General features: G+C 58.7%; 3 protein-coding genes across 3 annotated transcripts; 1 reads left to right on the top strand and 2 right to left on the bottom strand.

The window, feature by feature from the left end:
* Positions 1–187: 187 nt before the first annotated feature.
* On the top strand, positions 188–4,633 carry VOLCADRAFT_92308 (uncharacterized protein; the record flags this gene model as incomplete). Its single annotated transcript, XM_002951748.1, has 9 exons — positions 188–377; positions 999–1,214; positions 1,250–1,296; positions 1,477–1,567; positions 2,213–2,359; positions 2,765–2,929; positions 3,389–3,492; positions 3,795–3,858; positions 4,374–4,633. The coding sequence occupies 9 exons, from the start codon at positions 188–190 to the stop codon at positions 4,631–4,633; spliced, it is 1,284 nt and encodes a 427-aa protein (XP_002951794.1).
* Positions 4,634–7,691: 3,058 nt separating this feature from the next.
* Positions 7,692–22,070, bottom strand: VOLCADRAFT_117930 (uncharacterized protein; the record flags this gene model as incomplete). Its single annotated transcript, XM_002951657.1, has 17 exons — positions 7,692–7,818; positions 8,531–10,262; positions 10,470–10,719; positions 11,590–11,657; positions 11,746–11,938; positions 12,273–12,577; positions 13,099–13,327; positions 14,267–14,490; positions 14,890–15,076; positions 15,440–15,505; positions 15,937–16,092; positions 16,623–16,775; positions 17,167–17,409; positions 17,800–17,841; positions 18,331–18,486; positions 18,520–19,573; positions 21,634–22,070. The coding sequence occupies 17 exons, from the start codon at positions 22,068–22,070 to the stop codon at positions 7,692–7,694; spliced, it is 5,622 nt and encodes a 1,873-aa protein (XP_002951703.1).
* VOLCADRAFT_44510 (uncharacterized protein) lies at positions 21,966–24,504 on the bottom strand (the record flags this gene model as incomplete). Its single annotated transcript, XM_002951656.1, has 6 exons — positions 21,966–22,117; positions 22,567–22,690; positions 23,008–23,076; positions 23,657–23,760; positions 24,172–24,253; positions 24,361–24,504. Coding segments are annotated over 6 exons (675 nt in total), but the record flags the coding sequence as incomplete, so codon positions are not given.
* Positions 24,505–25,148: the final 644 nt, after the last annotated feature.

Below are 25,148 nucleotides of genomic sequence, written 5' to 3'. Positions count from 1 at the left end.
AGACCATTCTACCAGCCATCGTAGCACCTTATCCACACTCGCATTAAAGGAAATCCAGAACACCGTAGCACCCCATCGTCCACACGAAGTCCTGTAGTTGCGGCAGCTGGCAACATAACAAGGAAAAGTCAGGTCTGAGTCCCAACCCAGTCTTAGCTACAACCCGACCCGCTCAGCGCCGATGACGATGAAAGGCCTGAGAGCCAGTAGCCAGCGCAGGCGCGGCACGTGTACCGCGCCGCCAACCCTTCCCATCCTCCTCCTAGCGCTCCTCGCGCTCCTCGCGGGTGACATGAGAGCCGCCGCAGCCCCAGCTCGTGAGGACCCGCTCAAGACGTCCGCCGATGCGGCTGATGTCGACACCACCCCCGAGACAGGTAAGCCGTCCGTCATTCGTGATCGCCACTCGGCATCCCCGCCATCCACCACTACCACTAGGATGGCGATTTGCAGCTGCTTGCTAGGTCCCATTTGCCCCCAACCAGATGGAGGAGGCGTGCTGCCGATAAGACCTGATCGGCTGGAAAGATAGGGGCACCAGCGTGCCGGACTGTCGCTTTTGCAGTTTTGGTTTGGATGGCAGTATCCGCCGTCGCTGTCTTCAGCTGCGGCTCTCCTGGTCCTGCAGCGGTTCCCTATTGCTGGGGTGTGGTGTGACCTGGCGTTAGCGTTTCGAATCCCGTGCTGTCCCACAGTCCCAATTTGGAGGAGATGGTGGATGCGGAATGTTGATGAATGCTTTGATGCTCCGTTGGCTTTTGCGATAGTGCGTTTAACCTAGGAATGATTTAAGAAGAGTAGCGCGGTCACAGCATGAGCAGCGCGCATTGACGACAGTCCTGTCGTCAATGTCTTGTGGCCTACATGCCTGTTGCTGCTGTCGATGAGTCGGGCGAACTTAACAATCCTTGAAATCCTCCTTTCCATCCATCCGTGTTTCTCCTCTTATTCTTATGGATTTTGCACGCGGGGGCCTTACTATCCTGGTTCCCGTACAGCTCCAAGGCCGCTGCTGCCCAAGCCTGCCGCAGCCGCCATGCTGCCCAAGGCTGCGCCTGCCAGAGTGCTGCTGCCCACGGGCAATGGCCCAGATAGTGCTACTGCCAGTCCTATTGCCACCACTACAGCTCCGAGGGCAACTCCGAAGGTTGCGGCCGTGGCCAAACGAGCTCTCCTGCCAAAGACAGTCACTGCCGACCCAGGCGCGGCCACCGGTACGACAGGCATGACCGCTGCTCCGGAACCCCAGCTCTCGGCGCCCTGCGACAGACCTTGCTACACAGTGGCCGATTACTGGTAAGGATACGTTGTGTCATACCGTACGGCGCAAAACTCTGTGTGGAGATGCGGGAATGCATGGCAGAGGTGTAGAGATGCAAGTTTGACTTATGTTTGTCATCGCTCATCCAACGTGTTCTGCGGTCCGTGGCGTGTTTTGACCTGTCGACCGTACATGCCACTTGACTGCTCGTACAGGCCGTACAAGACATGCCGGGCGGAGTGCAGTACCGAAGTATGCAAGCGAGGTATGGTGATGACATCAGCTGCCGTGGCAGTGAGACTGTGCGTGAGCATGTGATTGTGTACTGGGAACGCGGTGGAGGGATGTGCATGGGCTTAGTGCGGTTAGTAATGGCTCTACCGAGCTGTACCTGCCAGAGGCTGACCCCTGCCTCAGTGCTCGTAAAACCTCTCATTTCCATATCTACCCGTGGCTCGGTGATGTTGCCGCACTCTTCTTACTCTATTCTGTCCTGCACCCTCTCCTGCCCTTCTACCGCTGCCGCAGCAGCAGACGCAGATGACGGCATTATTTCGCTTCTCATCTGCTGCTGCTGCTGCTGTTGTCTGCTGCTGTACCTGCAGCTGCTGCGCCCGTTACGGCTGCTGCTCTTGCCTGATCATCGCGCTTGGCTCGCTGCTTCGCATGAGTGATCGAATTTGTTGATGTTGTTACAGAGTGGTTAAGCTTCACCACGAATTTGTTGCTCTACATGTCTTTGCCCGCGACTAATGCCGCCGACGCGCCGCAGCTTTTGCTGCCGCAGCAGCCGCACCACCCTAAGAAACACACTCATAATGCCACATTTTGTGTGACAGGCCAAGCAACTAGAGCGCAATGCGCTGCCTCTGCTTCCGTCTCTGATCCCGTTGTCCTGCTTAGTTCCGCTGATAGGAATGCCATTTTCCTCCTGCCGCGTCTCTGCCCCAGGTTGGGGCGTTTGGGGCAGTCAGGAGATTTGTTGTGCCGCGGGTGCCGCATTTCCGGACGGCTGCAGCGTTCGGCCCAAGGAATGCTGGGTGGCGGAGAGCCCCTCCAGCCGCTCTTGCTGGAAGGACAACCGGCGGTGCCTCCAGGGTGGGTGCGGACGAAGGGGGATGGAAACTTTGCAGGGGAGGAGACGGAGGAGGACTTACGACGGCCAATGCGCTGATGAGCGAGGGGCATGGGCACCACATGCACTGCTATCCATACCTTGAAAGAGGTGTTGCTTTCCGCACGGAGACGCGTCCTTCCTTCCACTAAATAGATGGACAGCTACTCCGTATGGGAATTTGGGGTTCGTTCGGGTTCGCCGTGCTTCCCCTTCTTGAGGTTTTGCGTTTGGATGAAAACATTTCTGGCTAAATGTCCCGGCAGGCCGTGGAATTAGATCACGCGTGCTGCCATCCGGATGCATGTATGCATCATCACACGTCGTAACACCTGCGCTTGTCGTAAAGTGCGTACAGCATATCTGTCCTGACGAATGTTACACCGCAGGATACGGCGTTTTCCCTTCTGAGGAGGTCTGCTGCTCGCCGGGTGCCGCCTTTCCTGACGGCTGCTTGCCGCCCGAGACCACCTCCGCCAGCAACAGCTGCTGGGTGGTGGACACCTATTTCCCTGCCCGCCTCTGCCGCAACTCAACCAGCCTTTGCGCGCCTCGTGAGTTCCAACTTGACATGCGTATTTCGAATCGTTAAGTTTGGAGTGCTATTCATAAACTACCGGCCCTGGGTGTATTGCCGGCATTTTATTACCTTGATTGGGCCAGGGCAGAGGTATAGAGCATGCGTAGTCGGGGGTAGGAAACAACGGACGGACGGACGAACTGACGGACCGACAGATAGACAGGGTCCGACCACGTTGCTATACTCCAAGCCCACCGTTGGAGCCCCACCTGTCTCGCTGCCGTCATGGGTGTCCTGATAAAATATCAGCAGCATCAGAAGCAGCAGTGAAAGCACGAGACCTGGATAGGCACCGTACCAAGGCTGTACATGAACAGAACAGATGGAAATACGTAAGGGGGATATCCTGCCGCGGCAGTAGGCTCCCTGGAGAGCTCTGCTGCTCTCACTTTAATGGTCCCGCCCCGCTAATGAACGCATGTCCCGCCACCAGGTGCGGGGGCGCAGTCCTGGGCCACGAAGGAAGCTTGCTGCGCTAAGGGCGGTGCTTTCCCTGAGGGATGTAGTCCTGCACCGCCCCCCACTCCGTGCTTCATGGTACGTGGCACCGGGTGATGCTGTGATGTGGCTGACAACCCGTTAGGGGCGTTTCGTACGGCGTTTGAGTGGGTTTCCTACATGACCCGGGAATGGCAATGCATCCGGGCCGGAGATTGTATCGGGTTGTGGTGTCAGCTAGTAATTTGTACTAGGGGTGTATCTACCTACATACATGCATACATACCTATCTATCTGCTGTACGGCCTTCATGCGCGCTTTGTTCCCGGAGTGTAGGGCTATTGGGGTTTTTCCATGGCAGGACGTATGTTGCCGTACATTGGTCGTGTGTTGCGGTACAGGTGGGAAGCTACTGGCCCGCTCGCACGTGCGTCGCGTCCGATGACATCGCGGTGTGCAACAGAGGTAAGAGCGTGTACGACGACCTGATTCCTCCTGAATTAGAGGCTCTCACACTCCCAATACGCTCCTATACAGAACCGCCGTAACAAGCAGCACCGACAACTACCAGGACAGAAGCTTGGCCGGGGATCTAAACCTGCATTACATTTGCGTGTTGCTACATGTGAACCACGTCCCGTCAGCGATCAAGCGGGTCCATTACGCATCATAGCCCCTGCTACAAACCCTGTCACACAACGGCTGATGCATGATGACGCGACCCCGATGCAGCTGCACGCCCCCACTCAGCGTAGTTACGTGGTGCCTCAAATGAAAACGCCGACGGGCCACGAGCCTGTCATCCCCCCCCTGAAACCGTCCCTGGCCCCGACACTGCTGCCTATGACCTCTGGGTCGGCGGGCAGCTACCGCGGTGGTCTCTCCACACACACCCTCGCAAATCGATTAGCGTTTCCATGGGAGCAATTCAAAAATACTCGTTCAATCGGGTCGCCCTTTTCTTCTCTTCAACCCGTCAGGCTGGGGCGTGTACGCCAGTGAGGAGGTCTGCTGCGCCCCCAACGTGGCCTTTCCGGAGGGCTGCTCTGCACCGCCCAGTGGCACCGAGGCCGGCGGCAGCAGTAGCAGCGGCAGCAGCAGCAGCAGCAGCGGCAGTACGCCACCTGCCGCGGGAGCCGGGGCGACGGCCAGGGCCCCGCTGCCGACTAAGGTAGTCCGGCTGGCACCGGCGCCATCGGTGGCTGCCCCGCAGGCTGCGGGCCTAAACGACCTCAAGTAGTGCTGGATCATGGACAGATGTATATTAAGGAACCATCCAGTGGCGAGGCGTTGGAGGGAAAAATTGTGAAGGTGCGAGTGCACGGCATAATAATTTATGTCGATTTGTGCTGATGAAGGTGTGGATGGTGAAAGCGCCATTTTCCGCACGATGGGGTCGTTTCCAGCTCCCAACACAAAGTAGACGCCGTGCGTGCATCGCCGTATGCCTTGGCGTACGCCTACCGCATGTGTGTTGCGTTAAGGTTTATAGTGGGTGCTTACATGATGGATCTTACATTTCTGTCGGTTTTGCGCGGCTGTACGCCGTTGGGTTCCGTACATTGCTCTGCTACAGTCCTACTGATGATATATGCTGCTGAGGTTCTGTCGCAGCGCAAGAATTGAAACCTGCTCAAAATTAGAGCCCATTTCGGGCATTTACGTTCGTATCCCGCTGCGAGCTGTTGTAAATTGCTGATTAGGCAAAGGCTAGAAGTAGAATGTCTTTGGTACGACAAACTATGCGACCAGATCACGCAGGACCAGGGCGCAGCACTATGTATGAGAGTTGTAAGTCGAAAACCTGTTGATCGAACATAGCTGCGCACTGCGCATGACGCTTTCGAACAGTTTATCCTTCGTACATCCTTCGTAAGTTTCGAGCAGTTGTGGTCATGGTGGTCGCGCTCGTGGTTAGTTTCTGCGGCATGCTCAAGGTGTCTATATATATATAGAGAGAGAGACAATACAATATTGTATACTGTTCCACTTGTGGACTGAGCCGCGAAGTAGGGTGAAAAAAAGTCTTCCTGATGTCCTGTACCGATTTGGCAAAGAGATATGGTACTACTCTTGCTTTTCCGGTGGCAGGGGGTTTACTTTGACGACACGTCGTATAGTGTCGTGCGGCCGGCCGGCGTGTACTGAAGTAGTGTTCTAGGTTCGTAGTCCAGTGACGTCATCCGGCACAGCAGTGCTGCACGACGGGATGCAGCTCCTTTGAAGCGGTGTTGTTTTGAGGCTGCCGTACATCTTAATTGATGCCGCGCCCGAAACACGCTTATGTAAGTAAGCCTGTGTGACCCGGATGCCGCTCCTGTCCAGGTTTCCCCTCCTTGGAAAGATAACCACGCGCCGCTGTCTGTCTGTCTGTCTGTCTGTGTGTTTGTGTGTGTGTTTGTGTTTGTGCCCCAGATGCACCAGAGGTCCTGTTCGAGGCTCTTCGAACGGGGCCTTAGCCCCGTGAGACCGGGATGGACCGGGGGTGCATTGAGAGCTGGTAATTCACGAGCCGGCCACAGCTGGATATCGCACACTCCGTTGCACTTACACTATCAGTTGTACAGTGTAAGGCACTTGCAGGCACTAGTCGACTAGAATTCGGTTACCCCGGCAGTAGCCTGCCCACAACATTACCACGCATAGTTAGCATAGCACTCAAGATGAATATCCATCATAACAGGAAGTAGTAGGAAAGGAAATAGGAAAGAAACACTATCGATACATGTAGAAAAAAGAAGCTAAAGCAAAAAGATTAGGCGTCCTTAACTTGACAGAAATCACAGCACTATCCTTGCGACACAATAATGTTAGCCACATCACCCCACCTCCACATCATTGCACACGTACAGCAGAGAACTTGGAAAGTGCGACAGATCGATTGACGCCATGATAACCGCCTAGGAAACGGAATCAACGAAAACAACATGAAGCCAACAGTGGCAATTACCAACTGCCAACCAACCACCCAGGACTACCGGACCAAGGCCCCTTACCAGCCGGGCTCTGGCACCGCAGCTAGAGCTCAGCTAGAGAGTCGAGGGACACTGCGACCAACTAACGGACGTGCATGGCCCCCGCTAGGACGGGGCATTGAAAGCAGCGAGTATCCGAGACCTGTCTATCCGCAGCATACGCGCAGTCCACACCCAGATTTCCGGCCTGGCCGTTACAACCAACACCTTTTCGCGACACCTGCAAAAACACAAAGTCATCCAACCCGCTGACATGAAGAGTTTACCACAATAAAAAAAGTTACGCCCTGCGTCACGGACTACATACTACCAAGCAGCTCAACACGGCTCCGCGTCCGGCCGTGCTCTTTCTTTCTCTCACATCTCCGGAGGTCCGTTCGTGCAATGCCCCCTCGATTTTGGCTTCTCATACCCCGAATCAAACTTCGAGAACAAACACATAACTATCAAAACAAACTAAAGAAAGCCGCATACTTGTACATTATATCATGAACGCCTCTTCTCCATCTTGACCCAAATCGAAGATGTTGCCCGATCCTGCCCGGGCATCCAAACACCACACATGACGCCATTTCTTCTCCAAGTTAAAAAGCTACGCTGCCCCAACCCCAGGCTCCTGCGAACTCTCCGACCCGCTTGCTGACAGGCTAGCTCCGAAACCTGCTCCCGCTCTAAATCGCCACCCATTGACATACCTCTGGCTCGCCCCTGCTTAATGCAATCCTCGACACCTGGCATCTTGACGATCCGCAACCCACAACTCCAAAGCGCACAGCGCCTGGCTCGGCTCCAGGGTCGCTGCATGAGTCGGCTCCCTTGCGTACCCCCCAAACGCAGGGCTTCGCTCGCCGGTTTTGCTGCATCGCCCCACCCACCCCTTCAACCTCGAGGCCTCCCTGCCAGGCATCGCAGTACGCCGCCTGCACCTCCCTAACCTTCTACCCAAACCCGGCATCTCGAAGCGCCTGCAGACGGGGGGCCCCCAGCAACACCAGCAAACCATACGTGAGCAGCAGCAGCAGCAGCAGCAGCAGGGATAGCAAGGATAACAGCAGCAACTAGAAATGCATGAGGAAGCGGGCGCAGTGGCGCCCAGGGCCGTCAGACGAGCGAAACACCACAAGATGGCAAAAACGGAGGACCACTATCTCCCGCATAAAGGACTTTGGTGTACGGCATGTGTACTACAACCGCCGAACCGCGCTTTCAACACGGGGTTTTCCCCGACTTTCAAAGGTACGGTCCGGCTCAATATCGGCCCCTCGTTCCCCAATCGTCATCCAACATTGGGTGCGGACTACGTTGCCAGTCCTTTTGGCGACCTCACCCACGGTTGAGGTGCGGGTCCTTTGGCCCTAACCCCTCTCTCTCTCTCCCTCTCCCTCTCCCACTCGCCTCCACGAGCGTGGCTTCGTAGCTCCGAACCGCCTCCGCAGCGTAGTCCTCCCGACTACATGACGGGGAGGAGGGGGGGGAGAGCGTTCCGGCGCGATGTCAATGGGGCAAGCACGAAAAACCTAGATCGATAGTGGGTCGAGGGTATTGAGCTATTAAAAGGGAGCTGCCCGCTGCAGGCACAGACAGCAACCAACGCGATGGCGGCGGCTATCGGGTCGGGCCCTTGCCGGGTGCCTAGGCGGTCAAAATACCGGGGGGGATATGTCGACGTGGAAACCAGTGGATGCGTATGTACGCGACAAGGCGGATGGCAAAGGAGGGATTTGGTGGACCAAGAAGAAGTGGCGGAAGTGGCGACGCATGCGGCAGCTGAAGCTGCCGCCGCCGCCCCAGCAGCAACGGCGGCATCGCTCATGCGAGGCCAGGCGATGGGCACGATGAGGAAAGCCATGCAAACGTGGCTTTACAAATACCCCAAAACGATACACCCCAAGATGCCACATGACACAAGTGACAACAATATGCCCAGCGAGCGATGCATGCGGTCTCCGGCTCGCATCACCCTTGCGAGGCATATCGCGCTGTTCAAGCGCTGCAATCTGTATCGCTGTATGAAGCTGCAGCCGCGATCCTAGGTTTGGGACAACAGCCCCGGCCAGTATCTAGTATAAGAGCTCCACCAATTGACCACCAAGGGGGGTAAATGTCCGCACCCGCTCCCGGATGATGTCTTTGTTCGTGCGTGCGGCGTCATCCTCCCGTACCTGAAGGACATGATGGTCCGGAACATCTCGCTGAACTCGTCCTCCCGGCCGGATGGCACCAGGACGAAGCGCCCACCCGCAGCCCCACCGCCGTGTTCGCCGCCAAGGCTGTACGTGGCTCCGCCGTTGCCGGCCGCCATGTTGTGCGGGGCATCTACTATTTCGTAATATGAAGCGGCCTCGACGTACGGCGACGACAACTCCTGCTGCTCTTGCCGGGCCTGGTTGCTTGTAGATATCTCGTAGTGTGCATCGTACGGAATTGCCGACCCGCGTTCCTGCTCGTCCAAGTGTACGACATTGTCGCCTTGTTTGGTCGGCCCGCGGGTGGGCTCCAGCTCTTCCTCATTGCCCACACTGCTGCCGCTGCTGAAATCATACGGCAACGGCGGTCTTGATGGCCGTACGGTGACGACGAAACCGCCGCCGGAGCCTGAAACCGCCGCCGCCGCTGGCACGGCGTCGAGCCGTTCCAGACCATTGGAAGAGGCGGCCGCTGCGGCGGCGCCGGAAGATGTCTCCGAGCCCGCCACGTCGCCAGCACCGCCTCCGAACCCGAGCGTGGCGTCATCATCGCTCAAAGTCGGAGCTGCTGTCGAGGATACCGCCGGCGCCCACACGCTGCTTTGAACCGACGTGGTGTCGCCGCCACCATTACCATTACCATTACCATTACCATTGCCGCCGCCATCGCCTTCATCCCCAAGGTGCGCACCTGAAGCGCCAGACGCTGCTGAATGTGCAGCCTTCGCCACTTCGAGATCTCTACCGCCAGCAGTAGCGGTACGTGGGGGCCCCTGGTCCTGTTCCCCCGGTTTCTCCTCATCCTTGCACCCCGCCTCCGCCTCTCCCTTACTCGCGGGTACAGGCTGCCTAAGAACCCCAGCAACCTCAGCCGCCGCCGCTGCGTCGTCGTCTTCCTCCTCTTTCTTCGCTAGTGCTGCTTCCGCTGAGCTTTCGCGAAGAAGGCCTGGCGACGCCGATGGCTGCGGCGACAGTACGCTCGCCTCCGCCGGCGTCACAATCGCCGCGGCAGCGGCGGCCGCCGCAGCCGCGGCCTTAGCCTGCGCCTCCATCCTCTTCAGGTGCTCCATCGCTGCAGCCTCCACTCCCGCCAGGAGCTGTACGGAGAGCTCAGCTTCTTCCGCCTCGAAATCCTCGCTATCGTTGTCGCTGCCGCCGCTGTCACCGCGATTCACATTAATGGTTCTATCCGGGACTCTCCTGCTGCCACCGCTGCCGCCGCTGCTGCTGTCGCCGCCGCTGCTGCTGATGCTTGCCGCTTCGTAACCAAGAAGTACGGCATTTGGATCCATGGCGGGAGACACCACGACCGAGAACCCTCCAGCGAACCTGCTGCTGCCGTTTCCGTCATCAGCGGCTGCGGCGGCAGCGGCACATGACGTGTCCTGTACGACACGCCATGCGTCTTCGCCACGCGAGGAGCCGCTGCCGCCGCTGCCGCTGCTGCCGCTGCTGCTGGACTCCAGCGTGGGCAGGGGCGCTGCTGCAGCTGCGCCCTCGCCGCCACCACCTAGCGGCAGCACTTGACACCGCTGCTGCTCTTGATGCTGGGCTGCTGTAACGGCGTTGACGGCGTTGGCGGCCTCGGTCGTCGGGAACAAGCCACGTGGCGCCACCAGATGGGGCGCCTCCCCTCCCTCCGCTGGACGGGGGTACACCTGGTTCTGAGCCCCACACAGCATCTCCTCCGCCACACCGCGATCCAGTCCTACAGACCAGGCGTCCACAAGTAAGCAACGGAACGGCGCAGCGACAGGTAGTAAAACCAGGCGGAGCAATCCCAGCAGCCCTATGCGCTTCCCCCACAGCCGTACCGACAGCAACCCGGGAGATAAAACGCGCGCCGCAGACGCAGCAGCAGAGTTTCAGCTTATTTCAGGAGAACCGCCCAGTACGCCCCCACGCCCCCACGCACCTAGCATGGCCGCCACCTCCTCGCACCGCTCCTCAAACGTCATCAGCGGCACAAACGTCGTCGTCACACGCCCAGCCGTTGACGCTGCGGCTGCGGCGCCGCCGCCGGTGACTCCAGTACCGGACGGCGCACCCCCACCCGCACCCCCACTGGCAGCATTGGCGTGTGTACTGGAGCCGGCCTTGAGCAGCTGGTCGTGTTGCGAGAGCTGCTTCTGAACCTTGATGTGGTGCGCTGCGTAACAGGCGACCTGGGCAGGGCAGGGCATGGCATGGCATGGCAGGGCAGGGATGGAAGCCGCATGGGAGGGCCCGGGCAATAAGTAGTGCAAAAGCCCTACACACCGCCATTCTCGCCGCTTCGCCCCTCGCACACACGAACGCGCATACAGCGTGTACCTCTCCTCCTCCTCCCCCCCCCTCGGGGCCAACTGTGCCGTCACAGGGCCCGTGCCGTGCGCCACCATGGACGCAGTCAGACATACATACGCACGGAGTCGCAATTCCCGCAAGCTTCCGATGTCACACCCCAGCCATGTACACCTGCACTGGCACCTGCGACATGATGCACTGTGGGTATGCCTAGAGTAACCCCTATAGAGCGAACCCCTATCCCACCCACCACCACCACCACCACCACCACCATCACCAGGATGCGCCCGCCCAGGTCTCTTAACAGCTCTCGGGCTCTACATTAGCAGCCTCTGGGCCGCTTCCCTTCCTTCCGCGGCTCACACGAGCAGCAGCAGCAGCAGCAGGCCCCAACCCCTCCAGTTTAGTTCGACACCAGCAACGCGTGGCGTAGCACATGGGTATCCCGACATGCCCACAAACAAGCCTAACTCTGCACCTGCTTGGGGCCACCCGGGGGACGTGGCTGTCCGCTTACAACTTGCGTGTTTGCTGAATGCATCCTAGAAAGAGAAGACGTCTCTTACAACAAACCGCCGCGCGATGCTGCACGTGTGTGTTTGTCTGCATGTTCGCCTGCCCGCTCCGCCCCTCCCCCAGGACGCCCCTCCCCGAGCCCTGCCCCTCACCTGCGGCAGGTGCGTCACACAAATGATCTGGCTGTTGGACCCGTGGGTCGGTTGGGACATCCGTGCCAGGATGGAACCCACCGCCGACCCCAGGCGCGCACCGATGCCGGAATCCAGCTCGTCCAGGATTAAGATGGGCACACCACCACCTGCCGTACATACATACGCAAATCCGTCCATCTCCGGATGTAACACACATACATACATGCATAGATACATGCATACATACTTACGCACCCGTCATGGGTGGAGATCTCGCATCAGCTTGACCTTGACTCGGCGGCGCGCCGTTCGCGCCGCCGGCGCCAGCCGCTGCCTGTGCCTGTGCCGCCTTGAGCGCCAGCATCACGCGCGCTGACTCGCCCCCCGAAGCGACAGCCGCCAGCGGTCTGAGGGGCTCCGAGGGACCCGCTGCCAGGAGGAACTCCACCTGGCGACACAGCCGGCAGCCGGCACACGGCGGTGAACATACATGACGTTCGACGTGACGTTTGACGTGACACGACACTCTTCCGCGATGTGATGTTCAAGTATGATGTTCAAGGGGGAGGAGCTTCACCGACATTGAAAGACACAAGACGTGCAGCACTGAAGATAATACTGGAAGTGGCATGAGAAAATAAGAGTGGAAAAATCGCAAAGGCCATGGGTGGGAAAACAGCGCCAGGCAATACACCAGGCAAGGAAAGGCAACCTAAGCCATTTTCCACTCCCGCCGCGTCCTCCTCCTCCTCCTCTTCCTCCTCCCCTACCACCCGCCTCACCTGGTCAAGCCCCCGCGGCCCCATCACATACGTGCAGCCACCGAGCTCCCCCAGACCCGCCTCCTCCGCCTCCTCCTCCCCCACATATAGCCCCTCAGCTGCAGCCCCCACGCTCCGCGGCTCCTCAGCCCAGCCTATCCGCACGTCGAAGCGGCTGCCCCCCATGGCCAGCTCCCGAAGACAGGACTCCACGGCGGACCGCAGCGCAGCGGCGGCGGCCCGCCGGCAACTGGACAGCTGCAATGCGGTTGTACGGATCTCGTCCACCAGGACCCCTAGTTGGGCCTCCCATTCCTCCCGTTGCCCTGTGGTGGAGGACGGGGTTTATTTGGGGTTCACAATCCTGCTGCCTCCCGTATTCCCCCTCCCGTATTCCCCCTCCCGTATTCCCCCTCCCGTATTCCCCCTCCCGTATTCCCCCTCCCGTATTCCCCCTCCCGTATTCCCCCTCCCGTATTCCCCCTCCCGTATTCCCCCTCCCGTATTCCCCCTCCCGTATTCCCCCTCCCGTATTCCCCCTCCCGTATTCCCCCTCCCGTATTCCCCCTCACGTATTCCCCCTCACGTATTCCCCCTCACGTATTCCCCCTCACGTATTCCCCCTCACGTATTCCCCCTCACGTATTCCCCCTCACGTATTCCCCCTCACGTATTTCGCCCTGCTGTTCCATTACCACCATCCTCTTCTTCGTTGCTAGGTCTTCAGTTCCTAGTAGGTCACCTATCGACCCGTACGACACATGCTTGCCCGCATGGGTACATGCATGCAGAGACACACGCACGCGCGCAGACACACGCACACCCTTAACCCCCTTTAACAGCATACCTTCCATTTCGTAGTACGCCGCAAGTTTGGACGAGCATTCCTCCGCCACCTCCAGGAGCTGCTCCGTACTGATGATGCGCGATACGCCGCCGCCACTGCGGCCGCCCCTACCGGCTCCGAAGATCGCGGCGGACGCCTGCTTCATGAGTCTCTCGATGCGGGCCAGGCGGTCCGAGGTGGCGTCGTGGTCGGCCTGGCTGAACTGGTAGCGCCGGGCGTAGGCACGAACCTGGCGCACGTAGGGGGGCACGGTAACGTGGGGGAGTGGAGAGGAGGGGAGAGGAGGGGAGGGGAGAGGAGGGGAGAGGAGGGAGGGGAGAGGATTGGAGAGGAGGGGAGAGGAGGGGAGGGGAGAGGATTGGAGAGGAGGGGAGAGGAGGGGATTGGAGAGGAGGGGAGGGGAGAGGATTGGAGAGGATTGGAGAGGAGGGGAGAGGAGGGGAGGGGAGAGGATTGGAGAGGAGGGGAGAGGAGGGGAGAGGAGGGGAGGGGAGAGGATTGGAGAGGAGGGGAGAGGAGAGGAGGGGAGAGGATTGGAGAGGAGGGGAGAGGAGGGGAGAGGAGAGGAGGGGAGTGGAGAGGATTGGAGAGGAGAGGAGAGGAGGGGAGTGGAGGGGAGAGGAGGGGAGAGGAGGGGAGAGGAGGGGAGAGGAGGGGAGAGGAGGGGAGAGGAGGGGAGAGGAGGGGAGAGGAGGGGAGAGGAGGGGAGAGGAGGGGAGAGGAGGGGAGAGGAGGGGAGAGGAGGGGAGAGGAGTGGAGTGGAGAGGAGAGAGACAGAGAGGGAAATCCGCGAGCGGGAGGGTACAGGGGGGTGGAGGAGCAGAACGGCGGCCGCACGGGTTGAAAACAGGTCGAGTGATGTGAAGGGGTGCACGTGAGGCTCACGCATGAGCACCAAGGCAATGTAAGGCATGGGAAAATGGCAGCAGGAGTTACAAAAAGAGCCCCAGGACTATCAGCAGCTGTATGCGAGCCAGGTGGAGGAGGATGTGCCGGGAGGTGTGTACGGCAATGGTTCCAAACTGGGTGTAAATTTTGACACATGTAAAAATTCTTCACGTAAACGCATCATCGCCGTGCAAAGGTCGGGGGCCTTATTTTTGTCAACCAGATGAACAAAGGTTCTTGGCCTTTCTTCCCCGGTTTGGCGAAGGCCGATGTGTCGTACCGTGGTTTCCGCCGACGCCAAAGTTTCTTTTGCCGCCGCCACCTGCTCAAGTGCTTCCTCCATCAGCCGTAAACCAGCTGCGGTAGCGCCGGCCTCCTCGTCCTCACCGTCCTCCTCCAAGGCCTCGTCTTCCGTGGTGGCGGCGGCGGCGGAGGTGGCGGCACCGGCGGCCCCAGCGCCGCTGCCGCTGCTTGCCACGTCGCCATCAGCACCCCGGGCTCCTCCTGCGAACCCCGACCGACGAGTCAACAGCAACCACCCACTAAGAGGAACAGCAACCACCCGCTAAGAGGAACAGAAAACCCCCCGTGCAAGCTTAATCTGGCGTGCTGAACCTCGGTAGCCGCCGTGGGTTACCGTTGTAAGACATCGGCTGGTCTGCACATGCTCCCCGCAGCCCGGGGCGAGAATCCAGTCGCCACGAAGTGACACGAAAACACAAACCTACACACGCACACGAAATACGCCGCTTAGACACTTCGCACGCCACCACCCTCATGCATATTATTCTCACCTTTTTCCACCTTGGGTCCCCCGCCTTGCGAGTCCACCCTGACCATCTCCACCACTACTATCCCCCCTCCTCACCCCCCCCTCCTCACCCTCCCTCCCCACCCACCCACCCGCGGGGAGCCCCTTGGCCGCCGCAGCCGCCGCCGCCGCCATGGCCCGGTTCTGCTCCTCCTGCGCCAGGATGGCATTGAGCTGAGCCTCAATGGTCCTCAGCGCGTCCGTGACGCCGCCCCGGCCCCCCTCCCCGCACAGCGCCATGCGGACCAGACCACACTGCTCCACAGCCGCTCGCCGGGCCTAACGGAAGGCAGGAGGAGGGCATTGGAGGAGGGCATTGGAGGAGGGTATTGGAGGAGGGTATTACCACCCCTGTAAAATGTAGTTCAGTTTAGAAAGGACTGCAGACGCCCAAAACACCAAGTAAAGCACGGCAGGCCGAGGTGGCAGGTGGTGGAATCCGAGGTGGTGGAATCAATTGGGCCGGGGTGCAGGTGTGGGTATGTGTGTGTTTGCCGTACAGGTGTAGAGAGTCGTGGGGGTTCCCCGAGGAGCAGCCCGTGCTCCTTCCCCCCCCCACTGCCCCTCCCCCGCCCCCCTCGCCCTTCCCCGTCTTGCACCGGGTGGCCTTCCACCGGTCAGCTCTTCTCACGCAAGTCGCACCTCCATCTTCTTGAGCGTGCGTCTGAGCTCCCGCTCCTCGCCGGGCTGCACACGCAACTTGGCGACCTGCGCAAAGGAACAAGTTAACACATACATACATACATACATACATACATGCATACATGCATACATACGGACGTGTTTGAGTTTTCCGAAGGGTCATTACGGAGCGACCTTCTCAAGCTGAACACCACCACGGAGCAGAGGCCCCGGGCGAGACGGGGGAAAAGGAGGGGGGAGAGACAGCAAAAGAGGTCGCACAGGAAAATACCCAGAGCCCTAAGCATAAGAGCATAAGGCGGTGGTGTTTCCCAGCACCCATGAGAACGGAATGAAACCGTAAAAGTCCTACAGTACAGTACGGTACAGTACACTGCAGTACAGCACGGTACAGTACGTCAAGCCCAAACCTTCCTACGCAGCTGCCGTCAGCACCACCATTGCTGACCTGCTCTTACCCATCACAGCACCGGACACCGCACCTCTCAACCCCTCACCGCATCCACGATCTTTTGCATGGTAGCCCTCTCTCCCTCGTCGTCCAGCTCGTCCAGCTCGTCCAATCGGCCCTCCAACTGCCGTAGTCGAGACAGCGCGGCGCAGTAGCTGTCCGCAAGAGGCGAGGTGCCGGCGATGCGATCCAGAATATCCAGCTGCGGCGAGAAAAATCAAATCCAGATCCAACCAACAAAGAAACCCCATGGGTAGTGACGGATCCAGCCACCGTGGCAGGGCGTGCAAGATGTGTCACGGCAAAGTCGGCACTGCCGAAAAGGGTTCGTCTTTACCCCTGTGTGTGATCTTCAGATCGTGCATCGTGGATGAAGGAATCTCGACCTCCTATAGATCTCCGGCCACACAACAACTTGCCGGATATTCCCCCCGACATACATGCATACATACATACACCTCCCCAGCCCCCCCCCCAACCCATCCCAAAAGTACAGCACGGGGACAGTCCTGCTCTTCCCTCCTGGAACTCCCACCTCCTTCACATCTGCCCCCACTTCCACAAACCCTCGCGCACAACACCAGCTCCATCCCCCAACCTTACCCCAACCTTACAAATATTCCTGCAGTATCTGTATATTCCTATCTCTGGTATCTGCTTCAATCGTCAGTGGTTCCTCTTAACCCCCTCACCGCGGGCGGCCCCCCCCCCCCCCCACCCACCCACCCCCACCTGCTTGGCTGAGTCCCTGAGGCTAGTGGTGGAGTGCTGCCCGTTCATGTCCACCATCAGGGAGCCCAGCTCCCGCAGCACCCGGAGGCTGCTGGCGGCGCCGTTCAGGTAGACCCGGCTGCGGAGGCCGCCGGAGGGGGAGGCCACCAGGATCTGCCTCCGGTTGGAGGGCGGGGACCGGAGCGGCGGGGGGGGCCAGGACGGTGAAGGAGAAAGAGGAGGTGAGATGGAGTCCAGGTGAAATCGTGCGTGCGAGTTTTCCGGAAACGAGAAAATCGCTGATGTGGAGGTGTTGACATGAATGCAATTACATATATACGTACATATTAATTGAAATTCGTGGACGGACGCATCACGCGCCATAAGATGGTAAGCGGGATCAAAGCGCGGGAGGGGCTCATCCATGTTTAAACCGGCCCCAGTGCCCCAGTGCTCCATCCCCTCGTTCCCTGTCCACTGCCACCTCCCGACCCTCCCTGGGATGTCAACAGTTCATGTTGTGCATTTCTGTGGCTACACAAATCAACCGCCACTCCGCCCCCACCTCACGCCGCGCAGTCAGCCGAAGCGCACCGCTCCCGGAGACCTCACTGCTGCGGTCGCTGCCATCGCTACCACCGTCATCGCCACCGCCACCGCCGCCTCCCCCTGCCGCCGCCCTCTGCATCCGCGGCGTCAGCGGCAGCCCGCACGCGGCCAGCAGCTGCATCACGGCCTCCCGCTGCTGCTCGCCCACCACGAAGGTGCCCTCTATGACCGCCACCTCCGCGGGCGCACGCACGCACTCCTGCGGGACAGGACGGTGCGAGGCGGTGGTGCGTGGGGATGGGGTCCAGAACGAGCGCCAGGACGAACACCAGCAACACATTTTCATTGCAATTTGTTGTCGTCGGATTTTGTCGCATTCGCATTGCGGGAGACCTCACAACACCAGCGGGTGCAAAGAAGCAGATCACGTGGCATGGCAATGAGGGGCAGTGCAATGGGATGGGAAGGGATGGGGGAGCACGCAGGACTGGAGGAACGGGTGCCTGTTTGTTCCCGCTGTCTTGCTGTTGAGAAAGGTACAGCCCCCTCCCCCAGGCTGATGTGGCCGACCTACCGACCGACCGATCGACATACCGACCTACTCAGCGACGGACGGACCCACATGGGACATTCGATCACCGGGACTCACCTGTGGTGCGGGCGCCCCCAGCACCTGGGAGAAGGCCTCCACCTACAGCCCCGCCACCACCGCCATCACCGTGCAGAGGCACACAGCAGTTGTCAGGGTGCAGAGAGTCATAATCAGGAGGTTTCGGAAGGAACAGCAACCACATTTCTATCACACTGGTGCAAACGCCAAGAAAAGACGCTGTTGGGGCTGGGCAGCCCCGGAAGGCGAGGGCAAGGGGGCAGGCAGGGCACACGTACATATATACAAATATACACATACATATGCGTACCATGTTCACCGCACCAGGCTCACTGCAGCATCCTTACATCCCCTCGAGGAGCACCCATCCACCGGGGGCCCAGGGGTCACGTCTCACGTAGAGGTACCCTCGCACAGCCTCCGGTACAGAGTCCCCACCCTGCTAACAAGAGGCTCTGTCACCTCCCAGGTCCCGATCCAGCCCCCGGGCCCCCCCCTTCGCGCAACAGCCCTTCACCCCACCACGCACATCCAAGCACACAAACACACAAAACCCCTCTCCCGTCTCACCAGTACGGATTTCCCAGAGCCGCTCTCGCCTGTAATTGCGTTGAGCCCCGGACCCAACCGTACAGTTTGCTCCGAAACCAGCGCAAAATCCTTGATGTACAACCTCTCCAGCTGCGTGCTCTCCCCCGCACCTTGCTGCCACAGCCCGCCGTCCGTCTGCGGACTCAAGGAGGGCCCGGGCTCACATACGGGCAGCTGTTGCTGCTGTTGCAGCTGTTGCTGATGGTGTTTGTACGGCTCTGGCGGCGGCCGTTTCCCGGCCGGACCGCCGCCGTGCGGTTGTCTTGCCGTCGCCGATGCTGTTGTAGCGACGGCCGCACTTGCGGCAGACGCCGCAGAGCCCTCCGCTCCCGCACTCTTGCCCCGGTTCTCCGCTGCTGCCATCATCAGCGGCGGCGGCTGCCGACGTTGCTGCGGTTGTTGCTGCTGCTGATCCGCAGTGGGGCCGGCTGCGGGTCTGGACGACTGAGATGGGGTCGACTGCCGCAAGGGGGCGCTACTGCTGCCGCTGCTGCCGCCAGCGCCGCCAGCGCCGCCGCTAGCAGAAGCTAGCGATCCCGGCACCGCCGTGGCCCAGGAGTTGCCGCTTCGCCCGGACGTGCCAGCTGGATGCGGTTGTGGATTTGCTTGAGGCGCTGGGTGGGCGCCGGAAAGGTGGTGATGGTGCTGCTGCGCTTGCTGGAGTGGGAGGGTGTAGCGAGGGTTGAAGTGGGTTGCACCCGCGGCAGAGGCTGGGCCAGGGTCTTGTGCCCCCAGCGGCGAAGTGGGCCAACCTGGGGCCCCACCGGTAGCGCCGCTGGCGGCCGACGGCGCGGCCAGGCGGCGGGTGTTGTGGCACCCGCGTGGCATCCGCGCGGCGGGCCCGGTGGTGATGGCGGGATGTGTGGCGATGAGGGGGGCCGGGGTGCCGGTATTGAGCGAGGCTCTCCCGCGACCATGCCTTGATGGTGTGCGGCGGAAATGATGCCTTGGAAACGGGGAGGATTGGGGGTGAAGCTCAGAGGTCCGGGCGTGAGGCCCGGGCGCGGCGCCGGCGGACATGCTGCCGGGGGTTACCACCGGCGGCTGCCGGAGGGGACAGGGCAAATTGCGCCATAGCTTAAAGGCTGCACGTGTGCTAAAAATGGGTGCTGCAAGCTGCGTGTGCAGGCTATTTCCCAAGGCGGCTGCGTTGGTATTGATGTTGCCAGCTGCGAGCGCCATGGCCGTTCCGACAGTCCGCAGGGAAACAGTACAGACGCCCCTGCGTCAGGATTGTGAGTAGCACATAAAGTTGGTCTCTCTGGACTGGAGGGCCATCGGCTGGGTGATTCCGCAGCTGCAAGGCGATAGTGTCGGGACGGCTCGATACCTGGAGACCCACTGGCGGGAAAGCAGTGTACTATAGAAAGGGCATAAGTTTTTTTTGTGAATTATTTAAACGTGCAACCTAAAAAGCCTTGCCGGTCACAAGACGGCAAAGATGGGGGGGACCGCAGCGACAGCTCCCATTGTGTTTGATGCTATGATGGAATTATGCATAGCATCACATCAAGTAAATCCAAGTTTGTGTATCAGCGCCTACTTTGTGCGCTCTTTGTTTGGCCACTGGCTCGTCAGGCGTATCACAGCTCATGACGAATGTCCGGTATCGCAGCTACGTATTTGTGAGCCAAAATGCGCCAAAATGTTTACGCAGGTTCCGTCAGCTTACTTATTTTATTCGCGAACTTCCCATGTCAAGTCAAGGACAGGCTCCCAACCGTGTCGTTGGGGCCTGACTGCATGAACTAACCTTTAGCACATAGTAGAATAGAAATACCACACCTTGTGATGCCAATTTAAATATGCATTTAACGCAGCGCGATCCGCACTGTCCAGACCCTACTTGAGAAGAGGAGGAGTTCGAGCATTTATGAAATGCCTACAGATACAGTAGACCAGCATCGAGCTACTAGACCTTTTCCCGTGCACAACAACTAAGGATGGCGCTATTGATTCAAATGATGTACATGTACGACACCGCCTTGTGGTTCCGTTAGTCCCGTCCTGGCCAATTGCATTTAAAGGAAAGTAGTCAAGGTTTGCTGAATACTTGGCCATCCTATGACTCTGCCGGTTAGGGGCTTCTGCACTATGAGACCTCAGGCACACGCTTTTCCCAAGCTTTTCCCAAGCATCCCCAGCACCGATCAAGGAACCCTATTGCTTCACCTGCACATCCCATCAACCGCAGCATTAGTCCGAACAGCAAAATGTTTGCTGCGGTCGGGGCTGCCCAACACGCACGCCGTGCCGTACATGCAAATCGGCTCATTCGCTCCCTGGAGAGTTTTCAGTTGGTTTCAAGACGCTTCGCTGAGCTGTGAGATGTTGAATCCCATCACAAAACATTCTGGTCTTTCCTCCTCAAGCTCCCATTTTGGTTGGCACAGGAGATCACAGCTGTCCATCTGTTAGGGCCATGAAAAAACTTTCCCACAGGGAATGCCCCCAGGGGTTCCCTTACTATGAGAATATAACCATGACTATGACCTCCGTACCTCCCGGCTTTGTTTTCAAAAACACTGCACAACAGCTGGGATCACGGGCGTACAGATACGTTATGTTTCAACGGACTGACTCCTTCATGAGTTTAAGCTGTGCATAAGAGTTGCCGGGTGCACCCAGCCGGCCGGTCGCGCCGCTCGACATCCCAAACACTTCGATTTATAAATAGAGATAAGGACATGAGCAATAAATGGTACATCCTGTCAATGTCACCGTGTGGATTGGAACGAACGGCGCATTACCATTGCCGTTTCAACTGGCGACCGCAGAGATAACGGTCGGTCACTCGGGGTCCTCCTCCAGCAGTAGTGGTAAGCCTGCAAGGAACCCAGTCGCGCAGCGGCTAACACCTCCGTCGCCCTGCATTTCCATTTCCATTGCTGACATGCTGAACCACACAGTGGAGCCTATCCGGACAGCAGGCAGGCGTGTGCGGCGGGGATGGGGATGCCCTCCACGAACCCTACGCAGCGCACCCATCAAAACCCAAGCCACTCGAAGCAGCCAGCTAGCCACTCCCCCATTCCAGGATAAGGACCCCACCTCCAGAGACGACATGTCCGGCAGTGACGTGGCTAGCTAGGAAACCTACACACAAGACCGACCATCTGCGCCTCTATCCCGTGCGTCCTTTCTCCTCCTTCTCGCAACGGTCGCCTGGTCCCACAAGGGGCCCCCAGGTGTCAACCCGGCCCGGGCCCGGGCCCGGGCCCCGGATCTGCCACTGCCGCAGCGGCCGCTGTGCAAGGTTGCGTCGGAGGCAATAGCTCTGACCCCGTCACCACGTGTCCAGATATCACGGCCACTCCGCCACCACCACCGTCGTTAACACCGTCATTAATAGCCGAATGCCAGCACTGCTGCTCCTGCTTCTCCTTGTCTTGCTGTTCCCCATTGACCTGCTCTTGCTGCTCTTGCTGCTGGTCGGCCCCTGCACTGGATTGCACGTCCCTTCCACTACCCCCGGCGCCCTCCTCCCCCTCCTCTTCCCCCTCCTCCTCGTCCTCCTCCTGCGCCTGCTTCCCCTCCGGCACTGCAGCAGCAAGAGGAACAGCTCCAGCCGCCGCCGGGGCTTCCCTGGGGCCCGACGCTGGTTTGTCCTTCTTCTTCTTCTTCATGATGTAGATGAAGATGTTAGGGTGCTGGTAGGTGTCGTCCATCTTGGAGTGCGGCACGGACTTGATGGTGTGCGTGGCCCTGAAGAGCTCCATGAACCTCCCTTGGACGGAATGGGAACGCAGCTCGTTGCAAACAACAACTGCCCAACGGGCGGCGGGAAGGGGGAAAAGACGAACCACACGAACCACCACCGGGAAGGGGGGAAAGGGGGAAAGAGCAATTTACCAGTTGGACATGAAAACAGCGGGGGCAGAGGGCAACATGGCAACATGGCCCGGCCGGGAGAGTGTTGGGGTAGAGGTGGGAACGGGGTAGAAAAAAATAGAAACCCGCCCACACACACATACGGTTAGCGAAAATGCGGGCATTGTAAGGTAAACCATTGCAGGGGGCTACTGGACACCCGGGGCGCATGCAGGTGTCAGGTATTGGCAATCCCACATTCATTCACCCGTGACTGGTGGCTTGGTACGGCAATACCGTACCACGACAACCCTGAGCTTGTGGTCATGTCCCGGCACCAAGGCGTGGTACCTTAAAACACACAGGAGCAGAGCACCCGGTACTTCCCGGGGGTGGAAGGCTTACCGGTGGATTTGTCGTTGGTGATGTCCATGACGGTCCTGTGGAAGTGGTCTGTGAGGGTTTCATGATATATGCAGTCCGCAGCCAACACGAAGTCGTAGGGGGGCTTGAGGGGTGGGGCGTGCACCTGCGAGGGGGGCGTTGTTCGTATGTTTGAACCCCGGGGGAATCGCGCGGTGGTAGTTTCCAGCCCCCCCGGCTTCACCCGGCTTCCCCTTTTTCAGCGTGCGTCTCCGCCTCCTACCATAACCCCGAAACCCCATCAATCCCCTTACGGACCGCTCGTGCTTACCCCGGTTCGAGTCTTTTCAGGGTTTCGTTTTTTTAGGCTTCTTCGAGCCTCCTTCTGGCTCTGTACCTCCGGTCGTGACAGATGTCATTCCGCTCTCCTACCCGACCCACCCGACCCAACCACCCACATGATTGGATAGACGGACCCCCTACCTGCTCGGGCTTCGTCCAGTCCAGCTCCGCCACCACCAAGCTGCCCGCACTGTCCGCCCAGGTGCCGTGCTGGTGCGCTGCGGTCCGTGCGCATCATCGCACACGGGGACACAGAACCGCACGCAACGTCATGTGCACACACACAGAGCGAAACGTATAAGTATGTAAGCCCGCGCGTGTAAGGATATACATACATACATACATACGTACGTACATATACATACCTAGATATACAAACATACATACATATATATACGGGACTGTAAGGAAGTGGGGATACAGCAATGAGCTGCCTATGCATACTCGATGCATCACTGAGCATGCATGCTTACACAGCTGCCTGTGTGCCTTGAATTGGATTTATTATCTCCCCCTTTTGCATTAAGGCTGTAATGAATGGTTTGGGGTCCTTAGGACCTTGCAAACCGCTGCTGTAATCGCGTTTCTCCCTTAAAAAGCATTAGCCGCCTGGCTACCAACCCCTGGCGCGCCTTCGCCTCCACGGCAAACACCGGTCTCGAAATCTGCATTGTGCTGTCTGCCCGTTCCTTTCCGCCGTATATGTACACGTGTACATGTCTTTAGGTGGCCCTAAACGACACACTACACCCTCCCATGCAGCGTCCCGCCCACCTCGGGCTAGACGCACTGCTGCGGGAGATAGATTGTTCTCGTAGTTGATCCTCAACAGTCCCAACACGTCGGCGGTGTCCGTCAGTACGACGTCTGCACCCACCATCGCAAAGGCCATGCCTGCAGGGAGCAGCATGGCAAGCAGCCTGGTGCGAGCAGCTGGTGCCGGGCGGTATGGCCGCTACGGACGCGACGATTAAGACTTTGTTAAGACTTTGTTAGAAGATGTGTGGATAGATGGATGGAAGAGCTGAGTGAACGGGTGCAAGGCAGCAAGGAAGATGGCTTGCGTGACTGGACTCAGCATGTTGACCCCGTTGCGAAGGCGGCTTGAGGTGTTGGCGGGACCCTGTTCCATGCGCATCTTTAGGACATGTAGTTGGTGGAGCCGTGTGCCCAGTTTGCAGCGGGGACGTGACATGGCATGTGGGGATTGCAGAGGCGGGTGGAAGGATTGTAGAGCTTGGGAAGGTGCATGACAGCAGTATAGTACGACAGGCAGCCGGTGAAATGGAGAGTGTGGCCCCTTACCAGCCAAGCCCATGCCCGCCCCCAGCTCAATAGCCCGCTTGCCGCGGACCTTGGATCTGGAGAAATCGCCTTTACGGATGTTCTGAACAAGTGTGATAGGCGGGAAGGTCAGCGCCGCCGTAGAGGCATGGGGATGGTTTGCTCGGTGTCTGAGCTTGGTTCCCCCAATAATTGTGACTGGTGTATTACCTTTTCAAACCACTTGGCTAAGACGACACTGGCATCCCAAACCGTGGTGCCCAAGTGCTCCGAAGATGGGTCCTGGACAAACCGTAACACGGTGCCAAAGACCTCTTGTTCCACCATAGTAGTTTGGTGCGTATTCCATCGCTCCCAGGATTCATTGCTCCGGAAAACGTCACGAGCTTTCGACATTCAGGATTCTATTTGGTGATGCATACGTTGCGGAAACTGCGTAACCGGACAGCAGTAATCAATTTTTAGTTTCGTTGCAAATGTGCTTTTATATTTTCCCAAAATTTAGGTGGCATCGACAAGCATCTATACGGCGCCTTCTCCGTTGGTAAGATAACTGCTCTAACGGTTTAAGAGGTCGTCTCGGATGTCGGAACTCGGATTTTAGGCAGGAAGCCGCCATCTTACGTTATGACATATTACTGTGCAACATTAACTCATTATCGTGTGTCTTAAAGAAGGTGTGATGCAGAGTTAAGCACTTCAATGCTCGCAGCAACGGCGGTACTACAGCGAAGAACCTGCAACATAGCGAACGAGTGCGCCAATGCATTATCTCTCGCTCATTCACATTTAACATCTCTTCTCTATTGTAGCGGGTAGAGACAACCAGGAGCCAGCCAAACTACACCGATTCGTCGGGGAGGAAAGGCAACGAAGATTAGCTAGATATGGAGAATTACGTAAGGAGCTGGCTTATTTCCTTGACTTTTGTTAACTTTCCGCGGCGAATGGCCATCAGAGGTCCGCAAACCCTGAATAACTGTCACGGGTACTGGTGC

The sequence above is a fragment of the Volvox carteri genome (genome assembly GCF_000143455.1).
Source record: "Volvox carteri f. nagariensis unplaced genomic scaffold VOLCAscaffold_25, whole genome shotgun sequence".
Taxonomy (NCBI): Eukaryota; Viridiplantae; Chlorophyta; class Chlorophyceae; order Chlamydomonadales; family Volvocaceae; genus Volvox; species Volvox carteri.
This window is presented reverse-complemented; position numbering and strand designations above follow the sequence as displayed.